Source organism: Oryza sativa, chromosome 3 (genome assembly GCF_034140825.1).
Source record: "Oryza sativa Japonica Group chromosome 3, ASM3414082v1".
NCBI classification, from domain to species: Eukaryota; Viridiplantae; Streptophyta; class Magnoliopsida; order Poales; family Poaceae; genus Oryza; species Oryza sativa.
Window position 1 is genome coordinate 33,077,259 of NC_089037.1, and position 20,189 is coordinate 33,097,447.

The 20,189-nt window shown below is 42.4% G+C and overlaps 1 protein-coding gene, 1 long non-coding RNA gene and 1 pseudogene across 22 annotated transcripts; 2 read left to right on the plus strand and 1 right to left on the minus strand.

The window, feature by feature from the left end:
- Positions 1 to 972: 972 nt before the first annotated feature.
- On the plus strand, positions 973 to 4,391 carry LOC4334278 (uncharacterized). 21 transcript variants are annotated; one of them, XR_010740260.1, is made up of 9 exons: positions 973 to 1,278; positions 1,390 to 1,497; positions 1,621 to 1,745; positions 1,829 to 1,929; positions 2,036 to 2,095; positions 2,685 to 2,831; positions 2,910 to 3,465; positions 3,557 to 3,675; positions 3,988 to 4,391. XR_010740260.1 is itself a non-coding variant. In XM_026024379.2 (6 exons), exons 1-6 carry the CDS (start codon positions 990 to 992, stop codon positions 2,767 to 2,769), a joined length of 768 nt encoding a protein of 255 aa, XP_025880164.1. In that variant the 5' UTR covers positions 973 to 989; the 3' UTR covers positions 2,770 to 3,942. The 21 variants fall into 21 exon arrangements, 2 of the variants coding, with proteins under 2 accessions (XP_025880164.1, XP_025880165.2); XR_010740263.1 differs by having other exon boundaries at positions 3,389 to 3,465; XR_010740262.1 differs by having other exon boundaries at positions 3,396 to 3,465; positions 3,545 to 3,675.
- A 2,885-nt stretch (positions 4,392 to 7,276) lies between these two features.
- Positions 7,277 to 7,781, plus strand: LOC4334279 (uncharacterized). Its single transcript, XR_001544259.3, has 2 exons — positions 7,277 to 7,387; positions 7,484 to 7,781. It is a non-coding gene; the product is annotated as an uncharacterized lncRNA (long non-coding RNA).
- A 5,857-nt stretch (positions 7,782 to 13,638) lies between these two features.
- LOC136355691 (uncharacterized) lies at positions 13,639 to 16,086 on the minus strand (annotated as a pseudogene).
- Between the last annotated feature and the right edge of the window lie 4,103 nt (positions 16,087 to 20,189).

Sequence of the window (20,189 nt, forward strand, 5' to 3'; positions counted from 1 at the left end):
TTGAGGAGGACAGAATAATCTTTTTGTGAAGCTTGTGATGCGATATATCCATCACGCATCTAGCATCTTCTGTTGATTGTGTTATCGTCTTAATTGGTTGGAGTTATATATGCGATTCCTTTTCTTTTTATGAAAAGATGAGGTTGTGCGAATCCATTTCGATCAACTCGTTCATCCTATGCTTGCAACATGTTTTTATCCATTGTTCCAATTTATAACCTCCAATTATCCTCACGTATTGTATTCTCTGATGTGCAACCTTGCACGTATCCTTTTTGCTTTTCATAAAGTTCACCTTCTTTTCCTGCTGTCATGACGTGAGCCTGAATACATGAGAGACTAGAGCCAAAAGCTCCCCTAAATAGCTAAGCTTTTCATCCATATTGTAATAATCTATAGTTGCTTAGATTCTTCGAAGCTAACTATCAAAAGTTATTTCTTTAGCTGAAGCCCAGGCAAGAAAATTGGAGTGCAACCGATGATTCAAGACGTGAACCCGTTCCATCAGCTGAAGCCAGGACAAGGAGTGCCTATTCTACATTTTTAGGTTTTCTACCTCCTCTGCTTATGGGCAATGTGGAATCACGGACATGATGTTGTCTTCAGATGACAAGTCCCCTCGATTGCTTCATGTCTGCAACGCTGTGTGCGAGAGGCTACAATGTGGGCTGAAAACTTTAAGACTGAAGATCACCATGTAATTTCTATTTGGAAAGAAATCTTCTCTTCCCACCTACGAACTCTAAACTCTACGTAATGAACCTTGCACTCTTCCTTTCAATGAAATGACAAATTCAGGTGCGGAAGCCCAAAAAAGTTACTATTTCTTAGAATATTAACCCCTAAACCCTGATTATCATATGATCTTAGGAGTTACTCGACGCCATTACATGAGTGTAAGCGTAGTTCAAGTCAAACCCGTCAAATCTCCACGAAGACGTAAATACGGGATATGTAATCCATCCTCGAAGCGATGTGTTCAACACAACATGAAGGCCCACACGAAGACGAAGCAAATCCCAGAGCTACCCATGAGTGGCCCGATGCGCGCCATCCACTCGCTCGCCGCGGCGCCGGCGGCGCCGGCGCCGGCGACGGAGACGGCGACGCGACCACTCCGGCGAAGGACCAGCGCCGCCCGCGCCTCGCGGGAGTCCTCGCGGCAGCCGCAAGCGCTTCCGGACCTCCCCTCTCGCCGGGCGGCGCTACTAGCGCTCGTCCTGGCCGGCTCGACGCCCCGCCCGCCCACCGCCGCCGCCGCCTTCTCCCTCGGCATCCGTACGAATACCTCCCTTGACTCTGCACTTGTTGCAGCTCGCCGGAGACCGTGCTCTCACCTCTTCTCCTCTCCGGTTGTTCTCGCTGTTGTTGTTTGTTGGGATGCCGCAGCTGGGCCGAAGGAGTTGCTGCGGGAGCAGAAGAAGAAGTCGGCGCGCTTCCTACTCGCGCCCATCGCCGCCTCCCGCGAAATCCTCCTCAAGGCCCAGAGCCTTCTCGGTAACTCCATTTGATCACCTTTTGTACACTCGATCCGTCTCAAGCTATGACAATTTGGTCGATCCGTCTCAAGCTATGACAATTTGGGTTAAATTTCTTCACTAATGTGGCTTCGGAGTGCAGCTTCGGCGAATGTGGGTGCTGACGACGTCGAGGAGGTGGGGCGGATGCTCGCCGCGGCGGGGCGAGACTGTGTGCCGCGGCAGAGGAACTCACTCGTCTCGCTGCAGTCGCGGAGCGGCGTTGAGGTTTGGGAGGCGCTCACAATATCCATGGTTTGGTTTGCTTTTCTTTCTTGGTACACCAGGTGTTTGATGGAATTACGCTTCAGGTCTGCACATTCAGCTTGATACTGAAGAATGCCGCGTCGCTGCTCACGGATAAGGACCCTCTCAAGGTTGAAGCTGATGCTAGGCTTGCCGAGCTAATACAGTAGGTTTAACACTCCCGTTACAGAAACAAAGAAACTTACCAAATTGCTTTGTAATTTATATTGTGTTGGGTAAACTTCTAATCACTTACAAATTGCTTTGTACAGGTCATTCTCTGACCTGGGAACTGTGGTGGATAACAGTAACATTGAGCTCACTGCTGATAGGTGGGTACTATCTCCACATCATCTATATCAGTTTTTCCCATGTTACCAGCTCGAATACACTTGGCTCTTAACCGTAGAATAGATTGACGTTTCATATATATGGTGTAATCAGAAATGTTGCTATTTGAGTTCTGCAGTGCAGCCATCTATTTTTATCATCTGGCTATGGTATATTCAATAACTCATCCATGGGCAACAATGACATAATACCTTAATTTTTCGCTGTGCCAAAGGCCTCTCTTTAAACAATTAAGGTAGGTCTTCGGTCCGGAGAAAATTTAAGGTAGGTCTTATGTCATTCTAGGTGGTAACTAGGAACCAAGTTACATGATTCCTTGGACTGCATTATCTCATTTCCTTTCAGTTTGGAACATCTTTCATGTTCCCATGAACTGGTTTTTGTAATCTTATTCTTAGTGCGATGGAGGAATTCAATGGAAATGATAGTGTGCTCAACTGCTTATTTCTTTACATTTCCCAGTAAAATGAGTTTTACGATGCCGATTACATGTGATTCTTTGTTGCATTTATTCAGAATATTTGCGAAGCTAGGAAATGCATGACGCTTATCAACTCAACTATCCTGCAGGGAGAAGATGAAGGATGGCTTGCTGAGCACCGTCTCTGCCATCGATAAATTTGAACAGAGTGTTAAAGACTGTTTAGGTATCTAGAATTTTCTAGAAGCACCTTTGAGGATTAAATTATTCCAGAGTAACCTAAATCTACCCACGAGGTAAGGTTAAGCTCCTCTGTTCATCAGAGCATGTTGTTCTCCGACTAGCATATTTGATTTGACATATCCTCTTTACAGTAAAAATGGTCATTCCATAGCATGGAAAATGAAATATCAGAAGTAATTAGGGAGGTTTGTTTATAGAAGGTTATCTTTTTCTTTCTTTAGTTCAATCATTCCCTTCAATATCTTCTGTCTGTTGTGCACTTGTGCTCCACTAATTACCGGCCAGCATAGCATCACTAAAATCGTTATCCATTTACTTCTTAAACTTTTAGTTTCTTAGGATTATCTTGTTCTTGATACTCATTAAACTAACGGAAATAAAATTTAATGGGATATTTACTTCCTCTTTTTTTAGTCCAACATAAGCTTGATTATACTAATTGATTCTTACTAAATAAACTGCGACTATTTGGAAGCTATTATGCAGTAATGGATAATAGGGAAAAACCTTGGTAATACAATTTTTACCTTGAACTGAATGGGAACTATACAAATACAAGTCACATACTAACATCAGGTTTGAAATTTTGAATGGTAATGAATTCTGCAAGCAATCAGGGAAAGATGGGGGGGAAGCCATAATCATTTTCAAATGACTATTCAATGGACCTAAATGTCCTCTTTAGCGGTCAGCCTTCCACCAAATACAATCTGCTTCATGGTGTGCCATCCTCTGGGTTTGTCTCCACTGATCTTGGCAATCTCAGTTTATCAAACAGGTTCTGTGGGTGACATAGCAGCCCAGCGTGCGTGCTTGTAGATCTCCAATTTGTGACCGAGTTACCTGAGAGAACTCAATAGAAGGCAGCAGGAGATCAGGCCTGTCATGGTAGAAATGGTACATTGTCATGTGCTGTACTCCTACGAATGAATTCACTTTTTCCAGCTGACTAAGTTTGTTACATAAGTTTTGTGCTTGAGAAGACATTAGAATCTTTTCTCCATCTCTGTTCAATTCATGTTTTTTTTAATTATTGCCGCTATGTCATGCATGCAGATGAAATGCTAGAATATTCATCTGCAATAGCAGTTTTGGCAATTCCTGATAAATTTATTTGAATGCTCAAGGGTGAATCCCAGAATATTTTCGCATAGAGTTTTGACAGATTCTCATGTACCAAAATGCAAAAAATTGTGTCTTGGTTTCCAGGTTTAACGCACCAGCAGTTGATGAAGATGATGCTGAAACCGTATGTGTGTAATACTAATCGTGGAGATACAATCCAACAGTTTCATGATGTACATCCTGCCAACAGATGATAATGCGATGAAGGGATCTAACAGTAAATGCCAATATGAAAAGCAAATATAAATATCAGGGCATTAGAGTCCATTCCCTATTTGAAGCTGACGTGCTCTGTGGAGTCCAGAAACAATATTATGAAAGAGTGACATTGTTGGATAGCTTTGTTCTTGCTGTTATGTTGCTGGGTGTCTCCATTTCGACTTTTCAAGCCCCAATTATTTCCCTTTTCTTTCTTTTAGTCTATATGCACCTATGCAAGGTTATACTCTAAACATAGATAATGTATCTCGCATTCTTAGCCCTACTAATCTTCCGTAACGAGACCATAGTTTTCTCTTCTTTTTTTCTCATTTTTTTCCAGGTAGCAGATCGCAAAGTGCTTGCCACATATAAAGTCTGTCCATTTGGCCATGCATGATTAAAGTTCCTATTTGCAAAAAAATCTATTAATTAATCAGTTGCCTAGGCTGTGTTTGAAACCTCGTTTCGCTTTTGCAACTCTCTCATTTACCGTGAACACACTTTTTAAACGGTCAAATAATTGTGGGTATTATAAAAAAACCTCATATATATATATATATCCGAGTAGTTCTTGTCGTTTCCATGTAGAACTCTAGTTGTCTTTTCTTATCCGGAACTCCTCATATATCCGAAGGTTGTTTCCGTATAAGACATAGTATGTGGTGGGTCTTGTCGAGATTTAGTCAACTACTATTAAGTATGTGGTATCCATAACCCTGACAGCGGCGATGCGCCAAGAGTAGTTGTATTGGTCGAGAGATTGATAGATTACAATGACCCCGGATGTACATATTTATACCCATAGGAAGATACTAGTCCTTATCCGATAAGAAAGAAACTAAAGATAAAAGGAAAAGATAAAGACCTTATAGGACACTGAACACACTTTCCTAAAGATAAAAGTAAACTAACAAACTATTCCTTATTAATAGATAACTTGCCATGCCGCATTCTCTTTGAACTCGGTCTCTTCTGGATAAGCTTCATTTAGTAGATCAATTTCCTTAACCGAATATAGTAAGAATCCGACAACTGACAATTTGATAACTCTCATCAGCTAATCTCAGAACTTCGAAGCCGATAATTACTCCAGGCTTACATCAGCTAATCTTAGAACTTCGAAGCCGATAATTACTCCAGGCTTACTAAATTTCACTGTTAACACACCCTCATTTTTTACACGTACGCTTTTCAAACTACTAAACGGCACGTTTTTTAAAAAAAATATACGAAAGTTGCTTGAAAAAAATTATATTAATTTATTTTTTTAAAAAATATTAAATACTTCATTAATGAAAAGAAAATACGTCGTTCCGTTTTATATGCGCGGATGGTGAGTCCCAAACACACCCATATGAACCAACGGGTTTGATATTAAGCGCGCCAAACAGCGCGCATATTTTCTAGTTATTGTTAAACGTGATTAGCGTTAGTTTTGGTGGGCTCCACGCCGCACGTTAGGGGAGCACGCAGGCCACGGCAGACGAGTTCAGCTAGCGTCTGCGCGTATTCTATAAGCCCCCTATAAATTCAAGGAACTCTCAAAAGTGATCGAAATATAATCCATTACCCAAAACCACAAAATCGGATATCTCGACTTTCAAACTCTTAAAACCGATACAATTTGACTCCCTAGGTGGTTTTTTGAGGACGGTTTCGCTGACGTGGCGCCTACGTGGTAATATTGACTCGGTCTTCTTTCCACGTGGCGTTGACGTGGCGCTTAGGTGGCATTAGAAATAAAAAATATGCGTGGGACCCATTAGTCATTCACACACAAAATAAAAAATTGTGGGGCCCACTGACATGTGGGCCCCACATGCCATCCTCTCTCTCCCTTTCTTCTTCTTCTTCCCTTCTCTCTTTCTTTTTCTTTCTCCTCTCCCCTTCGGCCGACCGCGGGGAGCACGGGCGGCTAGAGCTGGAGCGGCGGCGGGCGGGGCCAGAGCAGCGGCGGCGGCCTCACCATCGGCCTCGCCAAGTGGAGAGAGGAGAGGAGAGGATAGCAGGTGAGGGAGGAACGGAGGTGGTGGGTTACACGAGAGGCGACGGCGGCGCGTGAGGGCCGGAAGGGAGAGGGGAGAGGCGGAGCCACCGAGCTCGTGTTGTCGCCGCCGTCGGTGCCTCCTCCCGCACTCGCGCTCGCTCGCACGCCGCTCAACCCGCTCGATGCCTCCGCCATCGACATCCCGCGCCCGCCGCCGTCGTCGACGTCTCGCACCCTCCCGCACTGGAGCTGACGTGCGTGAAGGGATGGAGGAGAAGGAGGAGGCACTGGACTACGAGGTCTCACCTCCTCGCGACGGCGATGCGAGGATGGATGCGGGGAGGTGGTGGAGGACGGCGACGAGGAGCTCTGATCCCCGCGATGCGGATGGATCCGAAGCCGTAGCCTGTAGACCACCGTCCCCCCCCGCTCGATCTCGTCGGCGTCGGCGCTACCGTCCTCTCTCGCGTCAGCTCCAGCCCGCCGTCGCTTCAGCTCTCGCCGACCGCCACCAATCCGGCCCACACCCGCCGCTGCCAGTTCCAGCCCACCGTTGCCGCTGCTCCAGCTAGCTCCCGCGTCAGCTCCCGCCGGCCGCCATCACTTCAGACCCCGCCCGCCGCCTCTCGCTCCTTGCAGACGGCCGAAGGAGAGAGGGAGAACAGAAAGAGAGAAGGGAGGAGGAGGGGAGGTCCGGGAGGAAGAAGAAAGGGAAGAGATGACATGTGGGGCCCACACGTCATTGGGCCCCCACAATTTTGTGTGTGCGAATGAGAAATGGGTCCCACATATATGTTTTTAATTGAAATGTCACATCAGCGCCACGTCAGCACACAGACTAGGTCAACACTGCCACGTCAGTGTAACTGCCCTCCAAAACCACCAAGGGAGTAAAATTGCACCGGTTTCAATAGTTTGGGGGTGAAGATATCCAATTTTGCGGTTTAGGGTCATGGATTAGATTCGGGCCACTTTTTAAGGGAGTAAAAGTGAACTTATTCCATAAATTTAACACTCCAAAGCTGAAACAGGCAGGCCCACGGATTGGAAGCCCAGGAGGCCAGGTGGGAGTACAATAGGGAATTCGCATGGAGGTAGGGTTGCAGGGTAGGGATGGGATTTCACATCCGAAGGGATCAGATCTGATCTGAGGAGTCAAATACTCCTATGCGTCTCTCTCTCTTTGCGGCAGGGCGTGTGTGTGGTTTGAGGAGAAGGAATCTGATGGAGCGGGAAATTTGCAGAGGGAAGGTGAACTATATGTGGAAAACCTCTCTGCAAAAGAGAGATAAGGAGGTACGGTGAGGAGGAGTATACTTTTTGTTGGTTATATCTTGCACTACTTTATCAATTTCTGTGTAATCGCTAGCGATTTGACCGCGTGTGGTGCAGGTAGGGATGCAGAGAGGTGCTCCAGGGACCCGTATGCCGCCGGGTCACCGGATCTGCACCCCGCCGTCTTCCGTCTCCGCCTTCCGTTTCTGCACCGTAATGATGCTGCTTGCCGATTTGACTGCGAATAGGAGTAGATTTGACTGCCCGATTGATTGATAGATCCATTGTTTACCACAGAAACAATAATAATACTCTACTACTACTCCTACATAGTAGGAGTACCTTGCCTATTGTATGATACTAGAAGTAGTAAATTGATGGTACAGGATAATACAGACTTATAAATTTCTTATTAGGGCGATGGTACAGGATACTACTGGGAGTAGACTTTATAATTTTTGGCTGTGCATTTGATTTGATGTTCCTGTGCCCCCGTTTAGAGGTTCTAATTATCCGTTTATAATTAGAGTTGTGGTTTGGCTGATCAGAGGGCGGTTTGCGGGAGTAGTACTATAGGTAGCGCATAATAATTAATTTAAGTATCAACTATTATAAACTTGAAGAAATGCATTTATTTGATTTTTTTTAAAACTTCGTCTATATAGAAAGTTCATTTTAAAAATAATTACACTGTTTCGCAGCCTAGAAGCGTACATGCAATAATTCAATCTGAGAAGAACATGGCATTAGCACATACCCCCAAAAAAGATACCCTACATATAGTAAAGGTTGTGCATTCGCCTTCAACAAGCTTAACTGTACCTCTGGGTAATAACTTGTTCACTTCATTCTGAAATGACAATGGCTTTTTTTCAAAGCTATCAAAGACCAATACCACCTTCAAGGGGAAAAGATCATTTGTAATATGTATATAGGCTTGAAGTTTAAAATTTTCATCAACATGAATGTATGATTTCTCTTGAGCTTTGTGGGGTAGGACGGGGGATGTCAAGGCAGCTACAACAATATGTTAACAAGAGAGGGAAGAAACTCAGTAATGTACCTAAGCTGTTGATGATATCTTTGGCACTTGAGTTCTGGCTCAATCTAAATAGTGGTTGTCCGCCAAAGTGGGGGGCAAATTTAGCCAAAACTTTCTCCAATGTGTCTCTTACATTAGTACTTTCCTCCATTTCCCTTATCAGCTGATCTACAGGAAAGATAACCTCCCTAGGCTGCTGAGTTGAGGTGCATGTTTTAAACTTGGAGGCAAGGAATTTCAAGAGAGCATATTCATCACTGTTGGGACCATGTTCCGAAACAGGTTCTCCACTTATCGCACGGTGAACTGCACCACTATCTGTTAATATGGACAGATGATCCACATCCTCCCTCAAGAGGCAATCTTGCATCAATGCAGAGCAGGCAAGACTTTCAGCAACGTTATTGTTAGGGCATAGCACCCCTTTCAGTACTCTGGCTGCAATCAAAATGTTCCTCTTCCACAGTATATAAGCCAGGGTAGCAAGGCCAAACTCTTCGGGAGTTCCATCTGCCTTGAATAACTGGATAAACTGGCCATCACATACGCCCATGAAAATCGGCTTGCCATCATCATAATCTTCCATAATGAATTCATGAAAGAGGATTTTTATCTTCCCGTAAGAATTCTCCCAATCATCAGCAATGATAATCCTTTTCTTGAGAATGTGAGCCAATAAACATTCCCACCGGTACCTAGTCATCTCTCTTTTGCTGTTCATCAGGTCCAAAGCAGAAAGATACACAGGCATGCGTTTAAGAATGCTATGTGTCGGGCCATGCGTGTATGCAGCGTAATCACTATTCAAAGGGCATGGCATAACGAGACATGCCGCCACAAGACGGGGACGATATCCCGAATATATTCATCCTTCATGGATTGAATATCTTCCTCCTCCTCAAGTGCCTCCTTTTTTGCCAAAGCATCTCTTTCTTTCTTCATATCAGCCATCGCAAGATTCAAGTCAGACAAAAATTTTTCGACATCATCATCTACAACTTCCAGAGAACTGATATCATAGAGCTGTTTTGCATTATCACTGTGAGAGCAGTAATGTCTTGCTAAGAAAGGATTCCAATATGAAGTCTGTCTGTACTGAAATGGTCTCCAAGCCCCTATCTTTTTATGATAAAAACCCACCTAATATATATATATATATATATATATATATATATATATATATATATATATATATATATATATATATATATATATATATATATATATATATATATATATATATATATATATATATATATATATATATATATATATAGAACAGAATTAGTCTAAATAGTCTGGATAATCCATGGACCCTTAATATGCAACAAATAATCCATAAGACACATTTCCAAGGTATGCTTATGAATGTATTAGCATGCTTCTCAAATCAAAATACAATATATGGCATTTAAGCTAAGCTGTTGATTAACTTACACTCAAGTCACTTAAACCAAAATACTATATCAAAACAACAGTGTATCTATACAACATAGCATAGCACAAGGAAGGAAATTTTAACATTATTCTCATCTGGTAAAATAGAAAGATAATCAAATCACCTTGCTTGGTGAACCAATAGCAGCAACTGGCCCTTTGAAAGCTAGGACAGTGCCAGGAGCATCTTCTGATTGATTCAGGCACACAGGTTTCGGTAGTTCTGCTTCATTCGAATCATAGAACCTGCTGTAGTTGACAGTACATAGACGTCAAACCAGGGAAAAAAAACAGCACACTTAACTTCCAAAGAGTACCTTCCATGCAACTTACTGATTTACTTGCCTTGTCATGTTGCTTAAGTAAGGTACTTGGGAACACATCACCAATAAATTATGGTTTAGCTGTCTTCTCGTGTACACACCATGCACACCAACTAAAAATACCAAAAACTTCCCTAAAAAAATATTACCAAAAATTGTATACAAATTTGTACATGTACTTTTAGTAGTACTATATCTGTGTAAAGTATCATCTTCAAATTCATTATATATATAGGGAGCAAAAAAGGACAATTCTGACATATTTATACTCTTAAAATTGTCAGAATTTTTAGGTTAATACTTTACACATAAGTGTAATACTATTGGAAGTACATGTAGAATTTTTAGTGAACTTTGTTAGTTGGTGTGCATGTTGTGTACACAAGCTTGTGTGCATAGGATATGTTCACATCTTCCATGCAAAATGAAAATAAATTAAATGCTCTCTGGTAGATCATGCTGAATTGTGAATGTTTTGGGTCTTCACACGTGTAAAATCTTTCTCAAACTATTAATACAAGCTGTGAGAAAGGGAGCACTTATAGGATGGGATCCAACATACACAAGGAGAAGTTTTCTCCCCTACTGGAGATCTGCATTAGGGCCTCGGGGTCCATCTCAGGAAGCAGTAGAGGTCAAGTCCATAGTGGAGAGCGGACAATATTGGGGTAGTTCAATGATCCCTGGGTCCAATCGTAAGATCTGGTTAATGGACAAAATTCCACAAATACAAAGTAGAAGACGGTCAAGAAGGTACAGTAGTGCAACTGCGTTGAAAATGCTCGTGAAGGTGCTAAAGATTGCATGAGTTGAAAGGTATGTATTTTTAGTTTCTTGTTTGAAGTTTCTGAACATGTCAGAATGAAATACATGGGAGCACGTTGTAACTGAAAAGAAGAGAAATTATACTGCCGAATAGTTCATAATACATGGTAGCGCGTTGTAACTGAAAAGAAGAGATTATACTGCCAAATCGTTCGTTAGGGCTAGGGACTATATGCTTGTTGTTTATATACTTATCTCGATAGAATTTCCCCTGTTTAAAATTTGCTTAATACGCCTTTGTGTACATGCTCATGTTGAACTAAAGTCATCTCGTTATCATGTTTATGCAGGTAGCTAGTGGCACGTGTGCTTGATCATAATTCGGCAACCTGATATTACGTGTCATGCTAAGTAGTATCATAAGTTATATTTAACTGCTATTATGCTGCTTAAACAACCTTTAGATGTAAACAGGTTATCATGCGACATACTAGTACAAAATTGTAAACGAGTGGCTGCATACTGTATTTTGTTATCATGCGTCCTACAAATGTAGCTGACTGTATTTTGTGAGGCTATCTCTATGTTAAAAGTTCTCTGTTAAGGCTGCGTTCGGATGGGGTTTCCAACCCCCCTCCCTCGTACTCCGCTCGCACGCTTTTGAAACTACTAAACGATGTGTTTTTTTTAAAAAAAATTCTATACGAAAGTTACTTAAAAAATCATATCGATCTTTTTTTTAAAGAAAAATAGCTAATACTTAATTAATCATGTGCTAATGGATTGGCTGTATCTTGGCAATGGAATGGGATTTGTTTCAATCTGTCGTCCCACCTCCCACGTCTCCGGTGCCACTGCTGGGATCTTCATCATGCAAAACTAGCCAGTGACCGTGTCCCCTAACCTCGACAGAGTTGAAGTAATTAGCTAGCCAGTAATCTCGCTACAAAGTACTACCACGTTCGTCCCAGAATGTTAGCAGGTACAAGCGATTGATGGAGGATGTGATTAGTTGTGAAGAGAATATTGGTGGAGAAGTTATATTTTAAGATAAATCTTAAAGCTAAAAGTTGTTATATTTTAGGACGAAGGAAGTACTTTGCAGCTAGCTGGAGTAACTTCCATGGCAATGCAGCAGGGTTGGTTGATGAAGAAGCGTCAAAAGCCTCGGGTCGGAGAAAATTGACATTTAGCCACTTTCAAGGATGGGTTTCACTGTAATGCCATTCCGCCAACTTGCTTCGCTAAAATGCCATTCCCACGCTCGCGCAACACGCTGCTTCGCCGTTTTTCCAATTTCACCGGATTAATCCCGTAAGTGAGTTGTCTGCTGACCAAATTGCCCCTAGGGGTCCTTTTGTGCCAAATGAAGCAGCAAGCGCCGCCACGCTGCCGCTCTACTCCGTCGTGCCGCTTTGCTCCGCCGCCGCCACTCTACTCCGCCGCAACGCTGCCGCTCTACTCCGCCGTCGCCGCCGTGCCGCTCTTATCTGCTGCCGCCGCTATGCCGCTTTGCTCCGCCGCCGCTGTGCCACTTTCGCCGGCGCTGATTTGCGGAGATGAGAGGAAACCCTAACCCTAGGGGGGCTATGCAGCGAAGGTATGCAGCTGGAAGCGAGGATTTCGGGATGTCGCAAGGTTGCTCCTTTCCTGCTCGGCTACCCGTAGGATCTAGCGACCTTCCTCTCATTCGTTGCCCTAGGTGTGGCGCTGCAGTAGTAGAGTGCAGATCGATGAGGCATGGTGGAAAGGTTTTCTTCAAATGCGAGGAAAACGAACAAGATGTGAGTGGTTGAATTCGTTGCATTTGCTTGCTTTTGGTTGTTGGGGCTAATTTTGTACTGATGTATGTATAGGTGCCAAATTGTTGCAAGTTTTTCAAGTGGATCGAAAGTTATAGGAAGATGGTTGAAGGAATGAGTGAGCATGTTGTTGATGAAGGTCCAAGTGATGTTGCACTGGTTGATGGTTCTATAGAGATGAAGCGGAGTTCAGTTGATGATGGAAAGATTGATAAGCTGATAAATTTGATTGAAGTATTGGTGATGATCAACATCGGCCTGCTAGTTCTAGGTTTTATTGGCGTGTTTGTGATGATTTTGAAGTGAATTACTATAATGTATTCAGGAATGTATGAATGGCAACTTTTGCCTATGCTGCTTGCTGAAATGGTAATGAATGGTGTCATGTTGTTGTGAGAAAAAAATCTGGCATGTTGTATTTTACAATATTATGCAATGTCAATCTGGAATGGATATTAAACTGTCCCAACTTCAAGAATTACATGGTAGTTTCAGACAGTACATAATCACATCACACATTTTCAGAGAAGGTATAGTTTGCAATGTAGTGCTTTTGAAAAGGAAAATTAGCATGTTGTATTTAGAAGGGGACACAGCTCACCGAATTTGAAGACAAATATCATAATTTGTGCAGGCAGGATAACAGGGCAAGTTCACATCACAATTTCATATAACACATGGCAGGATAGCAGGGCATGTTCACATCACAATTTCAGATAACACATGGTAGGATAGCAAAATGAGCCACATGGAGCAAAATGATCTACTGCCAGCAAATGTTTGGCTAATTCCACCATAGAACTACATAGCACATAGGTCCAGACATAATATATTGGACTCCACACATGGAGCAAAATGATCTACCGCCAACACTTGGCTAATTCCAACATATAACCAGGAAGTTCAAGTTCTGGGCCTTTTCTTTGGTGTCATCTTCTTCCTGGGAGATCTTCTGGGCTGCCAGCTTGGTCCAGCAAAGCTAGCAGGCTGGGAAATAGAAGCTTGAGCTTGATCAGGCTCAGAAGTTGAAGCTCCAATATGAGCAGGCTGGGAACTGGAAGCTGCAATGTTTTTTGCTCCTCCTTCCATCAATGTTGATAGTCGGCTGTAAGCATTGGTTGTTCAATAAGTTAGTAAATGCCTCAATTCCAAATTGTTGTGATGGTTTTACATGATTACCTTCTTGTGATTCTTCCTGGGCTTTCTTCCAGTATTGTCTGCACAGCTGGTCTTTTGGGACTAGGAATTTCTGAAGTATTCCCATATTTGGTAGTGTTCCTCCTTGGCTTCCTCTTCCTGCAAAATACAAGAAATAGTCATGCATTAAGTTGGCATGAGGTATTTTTTAAAACAGTATTATGGGTCAAGCAGACTTGCCTTTTTTTGGTTCCATTAAGAGAACACTTGTAGCTTGTTTGAACATGGCCAAATTCACCACATCCCTTGCACCTTCTCTTCCCCCTTACCAACACCCTCTTCCCTGGATCATTGTCAGTTGAAACAGTTTTGGTTTTAGACTTCCCACCCCCTTACCAACTTTTGATGCCTTGTAATCCTTGATCCAATTGTTGAAACTCTCTGCAAGATTGTTAGTAATGTAATCACACTTTATTGCTGGATTGAAACCACTCCTCATCCACTTCAATGGATGATAGGTTTCAAGCCAAGGAAGCACATCACTGCAAGCTTGAATAACTTCTTTCATGTGCCTTTGCCAAATCTCTACCCTGTATGCCCTTGCTGCTGGGTACATGTGTGAGTGCACATCACCACCAAATCTCTTCACAAAGTTCTTCATCAAATGCCAGAAGCATTCTCTCTGCTCAGCATGCTCAAATACAGTATGTACAGCCTTTTCTAAGCCTTTACATGCATCAGTACAAATAGCTAGTGGATTCACATCTCCTATAGCCTTATGTAGTTGTCTCATAAACCACTCCTAGTTATCCTCTGTTTCAGCATTAATGAACCCAAAAGCTAGTGGATACATCCAGTGGTGCCCATCAACAGAAGTGGCAGCAGCCAAGTGTCCATTCCATCTTCCATTCAAAGCAGTGGAATCTATACTAATGTATGGCCTACATCCCTCTAGGAAACCATCTATGCAGGGCCTCAAAGCACAGAAAAACCTATGAAAATACACTTTCCCACCAACCTCCACAGTATCTATCTCTATCACACTCCCTGGTGAAGTTCTTAGAACCTCTGCTCTCCATCTATAAAGCATATGAAAACTTTCTTCACAGGTCCCATATAGCTCAACCATAGCCTTTTCTCTACCTCTAAACACAGTGTCATAGTTAATTGTGCATTTATGATCTTCCTCTAGTTGGGTCTGCATGGCTTTAGGGCCCATACCTGGATTCTTTCTCAGAAGAGGAACTGCCTTGCTTGCCACCCATTTAGCTGTTGCTGTGGTAGTCCTTCTCCTGCTGCTTGAAGTGCATGTATGCAAGTCTGTTAACACTGTAACCTGCAAATTACAATTCATCAATTCTCCACCTATTATGCCAGAATCAAACATAAATCAAACATAACTGAAATTAAATCACTGAAATTAAATACCATCACTGTCTTCTGGTTAGGTAGTTTATGCCCAACAATATGCCATGGGCAATCTTCAACTTTGCAACCACCTATGTATCTCTCAGGGTCAGTTTTCACCAACTTCAACTCAAACTCAGCATTTATAGCATACTGTCTCATGGCCAATCTAAATTCCTTCATGTTAGGGTACACTGTGCCAGCCTTCATGGAAGGTTTATTAGGGTCATAGGCCATGACCCTCTCTCTTGGTACTTCATCATGCACAGGAATTGCTGCCCCAGCTATATCATCAGTAGCACGAGCAGCAGCTACACCACCAGCAGCTGCTGCACCAGGAGCAACACCACCAGCATCAGCACCACCCTCAGGAGCTCCACCTTGCGTAGCAGCTTGTCTAGCCTCCTCTGCAGCCTGATCTTCAGCCCTCAAACCCAATAGCTCGTAGAATGTTTCATCCCCAACGATATCAAGCCTCCCTTCATCATCATCTCGAGCAAGAATCTCTAGGCTATCCCAATCAATATCGGAACTAGCTGGGGCAAAACCACCAGCTGGAACTGGCTCCACTACCCCATCCGGCGCAACAACAAAAACGGATTCAACAGCATGGTCAATTTCGGGTTCTAAACTAAGTGCAGGCTCCTCCTCGAGCCTGAGAAAAAAATTCGAAAGATTATTACAACAATCTCTAACTCATTCGCAGCAGTCGGCAATGAAAATAAATGACAAATCAAGGTTACAAATCAAAGCACGGAGACAAGCAATTTCTTACCCCACGACTAGCTCATGCGAGGTACAATCCATCGATTCCACCTTGTTCCTATCTCATGTCGGGGACGACGGCATCCGAAGGCTGCCCTCGGCGTCAGCGAGAGGGGGGGCTGCAGCGGCGGAGGCGGCGGGTGAGTGGAATGGCGCCGCCGTGAGCTAGAGCTGGGTGAGCGCGAGATTGGGACTGCAGCGGTGGCGGCGGCGGCGGCGGGTGGAATGGCGATGGCAGCGCCGCCGTGAGCTACAGCTGGGTGAGGGCGACAGGTCACTGCGGCGGCGGGTGGAATGGCGATGCCGACGAGATCGATCTAGGGCACTGCCGTGAGCAAGAGCCAACGCATCTCGATCCCCTTTCTCTCACTGACCTAAAGAATGACCCAAGGGCACATTGGTCACAACACTCCTGATTTTGTGTGTTAATCCGGTGAAAGTGGAAAAACGGCGAAGCAGCGTGTTGCGCGAGCGTGGGAATGGCATTTTAGCGAAGCAAGTTGGCGGAATGGCATTACAGCGAAACCCATCCTTGAAAGTGGCTAAATGTCAATTTTCTCCGACCCGAGGCTTTTGACGCTTCTTCATCAACCAACCCTGCTGCATTGCCATGGAAGTTACTCCAGCTAGCTGCAAAGTACTTCCTTCGTCCTAAAATATAACAACTTTTAGCTTTAAGATTTATCTTAAAATATAACTTCTCCACCAATATTCTCTTCACAACTAATCACATCCTCCATCAATCGCTTGTACCTGCTAACATTCTGGGACGGACGTGGTAGTACTTTGCAGCGAGATTACTGGCTAGCTAATTACTTCAACTCTGTCGAGGTTAAGGGACACGGTCACTGGCTAGTTTTGCATGATGAAGATCCCAGCAGTGGCACCGGAGACGTGGGAGGTGGGACGATAGATTGAAACAAATCCCATTCCATTGCCAAGATACAGCCAATCCATTAGCACATGATTAATTAAGTATTAGCTATTTTTCTAAAAAAAAAGATCGATATGATTTTTTAAGTAACTTTCGTATAGAATTTTTTTTTTAAAAAACACATCGTTTAGTAGTTTCAAAAGCGTGCGAGCGGAGTACGAGGGAGGGGGGTTGGAAACCCCATCCGAACGCAGCCTTAACAGAGAACTTTTAACATAGAGATAGCCTCACAAAATAAAGTCAGCTACATTTGTAGGACGCATGATAACAAAATACAGTATGCAGCCACTCGTTTACAATTTTGTACTAGTATGTCGCATGATAACCTGTTTACATCTAAAGGTTGTTTAAGCGGCATAATAGCAGTTAAATATAACTTATGATACTACTTAGCATGACACGTAATATCAGGTTGCCGAATTATGATCAAGCACATGTGCCACCAGCTACCTGCACAAACATGATAACGAGATGACTTGAGTTCAACATGAGCATGTACACAAAGGCGTATTAAGCAAATTTTAAACAGGGGAAATTCTATCGAGATAAGTATATAAACAACAAGCATATAGTCCCTAGCCCTAACGAACGATTCGGCAATATAATCTCTTCTTTTCAGTTACAACGCGCTACCATGTATTACGAACTATTCGGCAGTATAATTTCTCTTCTTTTCAGTTACAACGTGCTCCCATGTATTTCATTCTGACATGTTCAGAAACTTCAAACAAGAAACTAAAAATACATACCTTTCAACTCATGCAATCTTTAGCACCTTCACGAGCATTTTCAACGCAGTTGCACTACTGTACCTTCTTGACCGTCTTCTACTTTGTATTTGTGGAATTTTGTCCATTAACCAGATCTTACGATTGTACCCAGGGATCATTGAACTACCCCAATATTGTCCGCTCTCCACTATGGACTTGACCTCTACTGCTTCCTGAGATGGACCCCGGGGCCCTAATGCAGATCTCCAGTAGGGGAGAAAACTTCTCCTTGTGTATGTTGGATCCCATCCTATAAGTGCTCCCTTTCTCACAGCCTGTATTAATAGTTTGAGAAAGATTTTACACGTGTGAAGACCCAAAACATTCACAATTCAGCATGATCTACCAGAGAGCATTTAATTTATTTTCATTTTGCATGGAAGATGTGAACATATCCTATGCACACAAGCTTGTGTACACAACATGCACACCAACTAACAAAGTTCACCAAAAATTCTACATGTACTTCCAATAGTATTACACTTATGTGTAAAGTATTAACCTAAAAATTCTGACAATTTTAAGAGTATAAATATGTCAGAATTGTCCTTTTTTGCTCCCTATATATATAATGAATTTGAAGATGATACTTTACACAGATATAGCACTACTAAAAGTACATGTACAAATTTGTATACAATTTTTGGTAATATTTTTTTTAGGGAAGTTTTTGGTATTTTTAGTTGGTGTGCATGGTGTGTATACGAGAAGACAGCTAAACCATAATTTATTGGTGATGTGTTCCCAAGTACCTTACTTAAGCAACATGACAAGGCAAGTAAATCAGTAAGCTGCATGGAAGAAACATAGCAAGTGAAACATCATTTTGCTGTTGTCTCTAAGGCTCCGTTCGGTTGTGGAAGTTCCCAACTCCTCCTAGTTTTCCGCGTGCACGCTTTTCAAACTACTAAACAGTGTATTTTTTTTTGTAAAAAGTTTCTATACGAAAGTTGCTTAAAAAAATCATATTAATCCATTTTTTTAAAAAATAGCTAAAACTTAATTAATCACGTACTAAAACGTTGCTTCATTTTGTGTGCCGGGGAGTGAGGGTTCCCAACCCTCACTCCCGAACAGAGCCTAAGACTATCACACTGCAATTTCCTCCAAGAATTTCACGAGTACCTGCAATTTCCTCCAAGAATTTCACGAGTACCTGCAATTTCCTCCAAGAATTTCACAAGTACCCACAATTTCATCCAGGAAAATGACAGACATCTAGCAGTTTTATTTATTACAATGCCACTGCAATATGACTAATCATACATAATTTCATTGCGTAAGCATTCACATAAGTTACAATCAGAACAACCAAATAAGAACATTGCACGCCAAAATTTATTGCAAGACCATGCGCCCACAACAGATGAGGGGAAATCAATCCAAAGCACCAAATACTAAAGCATAAATATTTTATCCAGTTTATCATATTTTATCTACTCGGTCTACAGCGAAGCACTGCTGTATAAATCACCAAGCAGCAATGGCTTACAGGGGGAAAAAGAAGAGTCCAGAGATGAGAACTACTCCTTTCCATATTGTAAGTCGTTTTAAGTTTGTCCTAAGTCAAATTTATTCAAGTTTGAGTTGACCAAAGTTATAGGAAATGTAACAGCATTTCCAACACAGAACAAATGTACTATAAAAATATATTCAAAGGTGGATCTAACGGAACAAAGTTGGTGTTGTACATGCCACTACGTTTTCGCTATAAACTTGGTCAAACTGGAAGAGGTTTGACCAAGGACAAACCCTAATCGTCTTATAGATGGAACAAATGGAGTACGTGGTAATGGTGTGGCCTATATGCACAAGCCAGTAAGATGACAACAACAAACCTAACATGGAATCTAGAAAACTAATAAGTATTCTTGCTAATGCTCCTTGTGTGCTATTATCACAATGTGATCCCTCACATGCTGCTGCACAAAATAATTAACAAAGGAGCTATGGAAAACTAACAAAAAGCAAAAATAGAAACTTATTGGTAGCATTTGAATATATTTACCTTTTCCTCTACAGAGTGCATGGAAGACATCTCTGTAACTGCCTTGGTTGAATCTACATAACCATGTAATAAAGGTAACAATGGCACATTCTGCGAAATTCAGAAACAAGTACTTAAAAAATCAACACATACCTTTGAAATGTAATTCCCTGTCAGAAATCTTTCAGTCATAAGGGCGGCTTCAAAAACAAGTTGAAGAAATAATTAAATCAACAACCATGCATTTCCATAAAAAATATTTAATTAAATGCAAGAGTAGTACAGGTTTATGACGTCAATGCATATTTCATTATGGCAGAACCCAAATTCCTTAAGAACATATGAGACATGTGCAAGGACCTCCACCTGGGGCACCTGAATGTCATTTAAACCATCATATCAGATAAAGGAAAAGGGAACAGAAAAATGGTGCATACACACATCACGCGCGCAC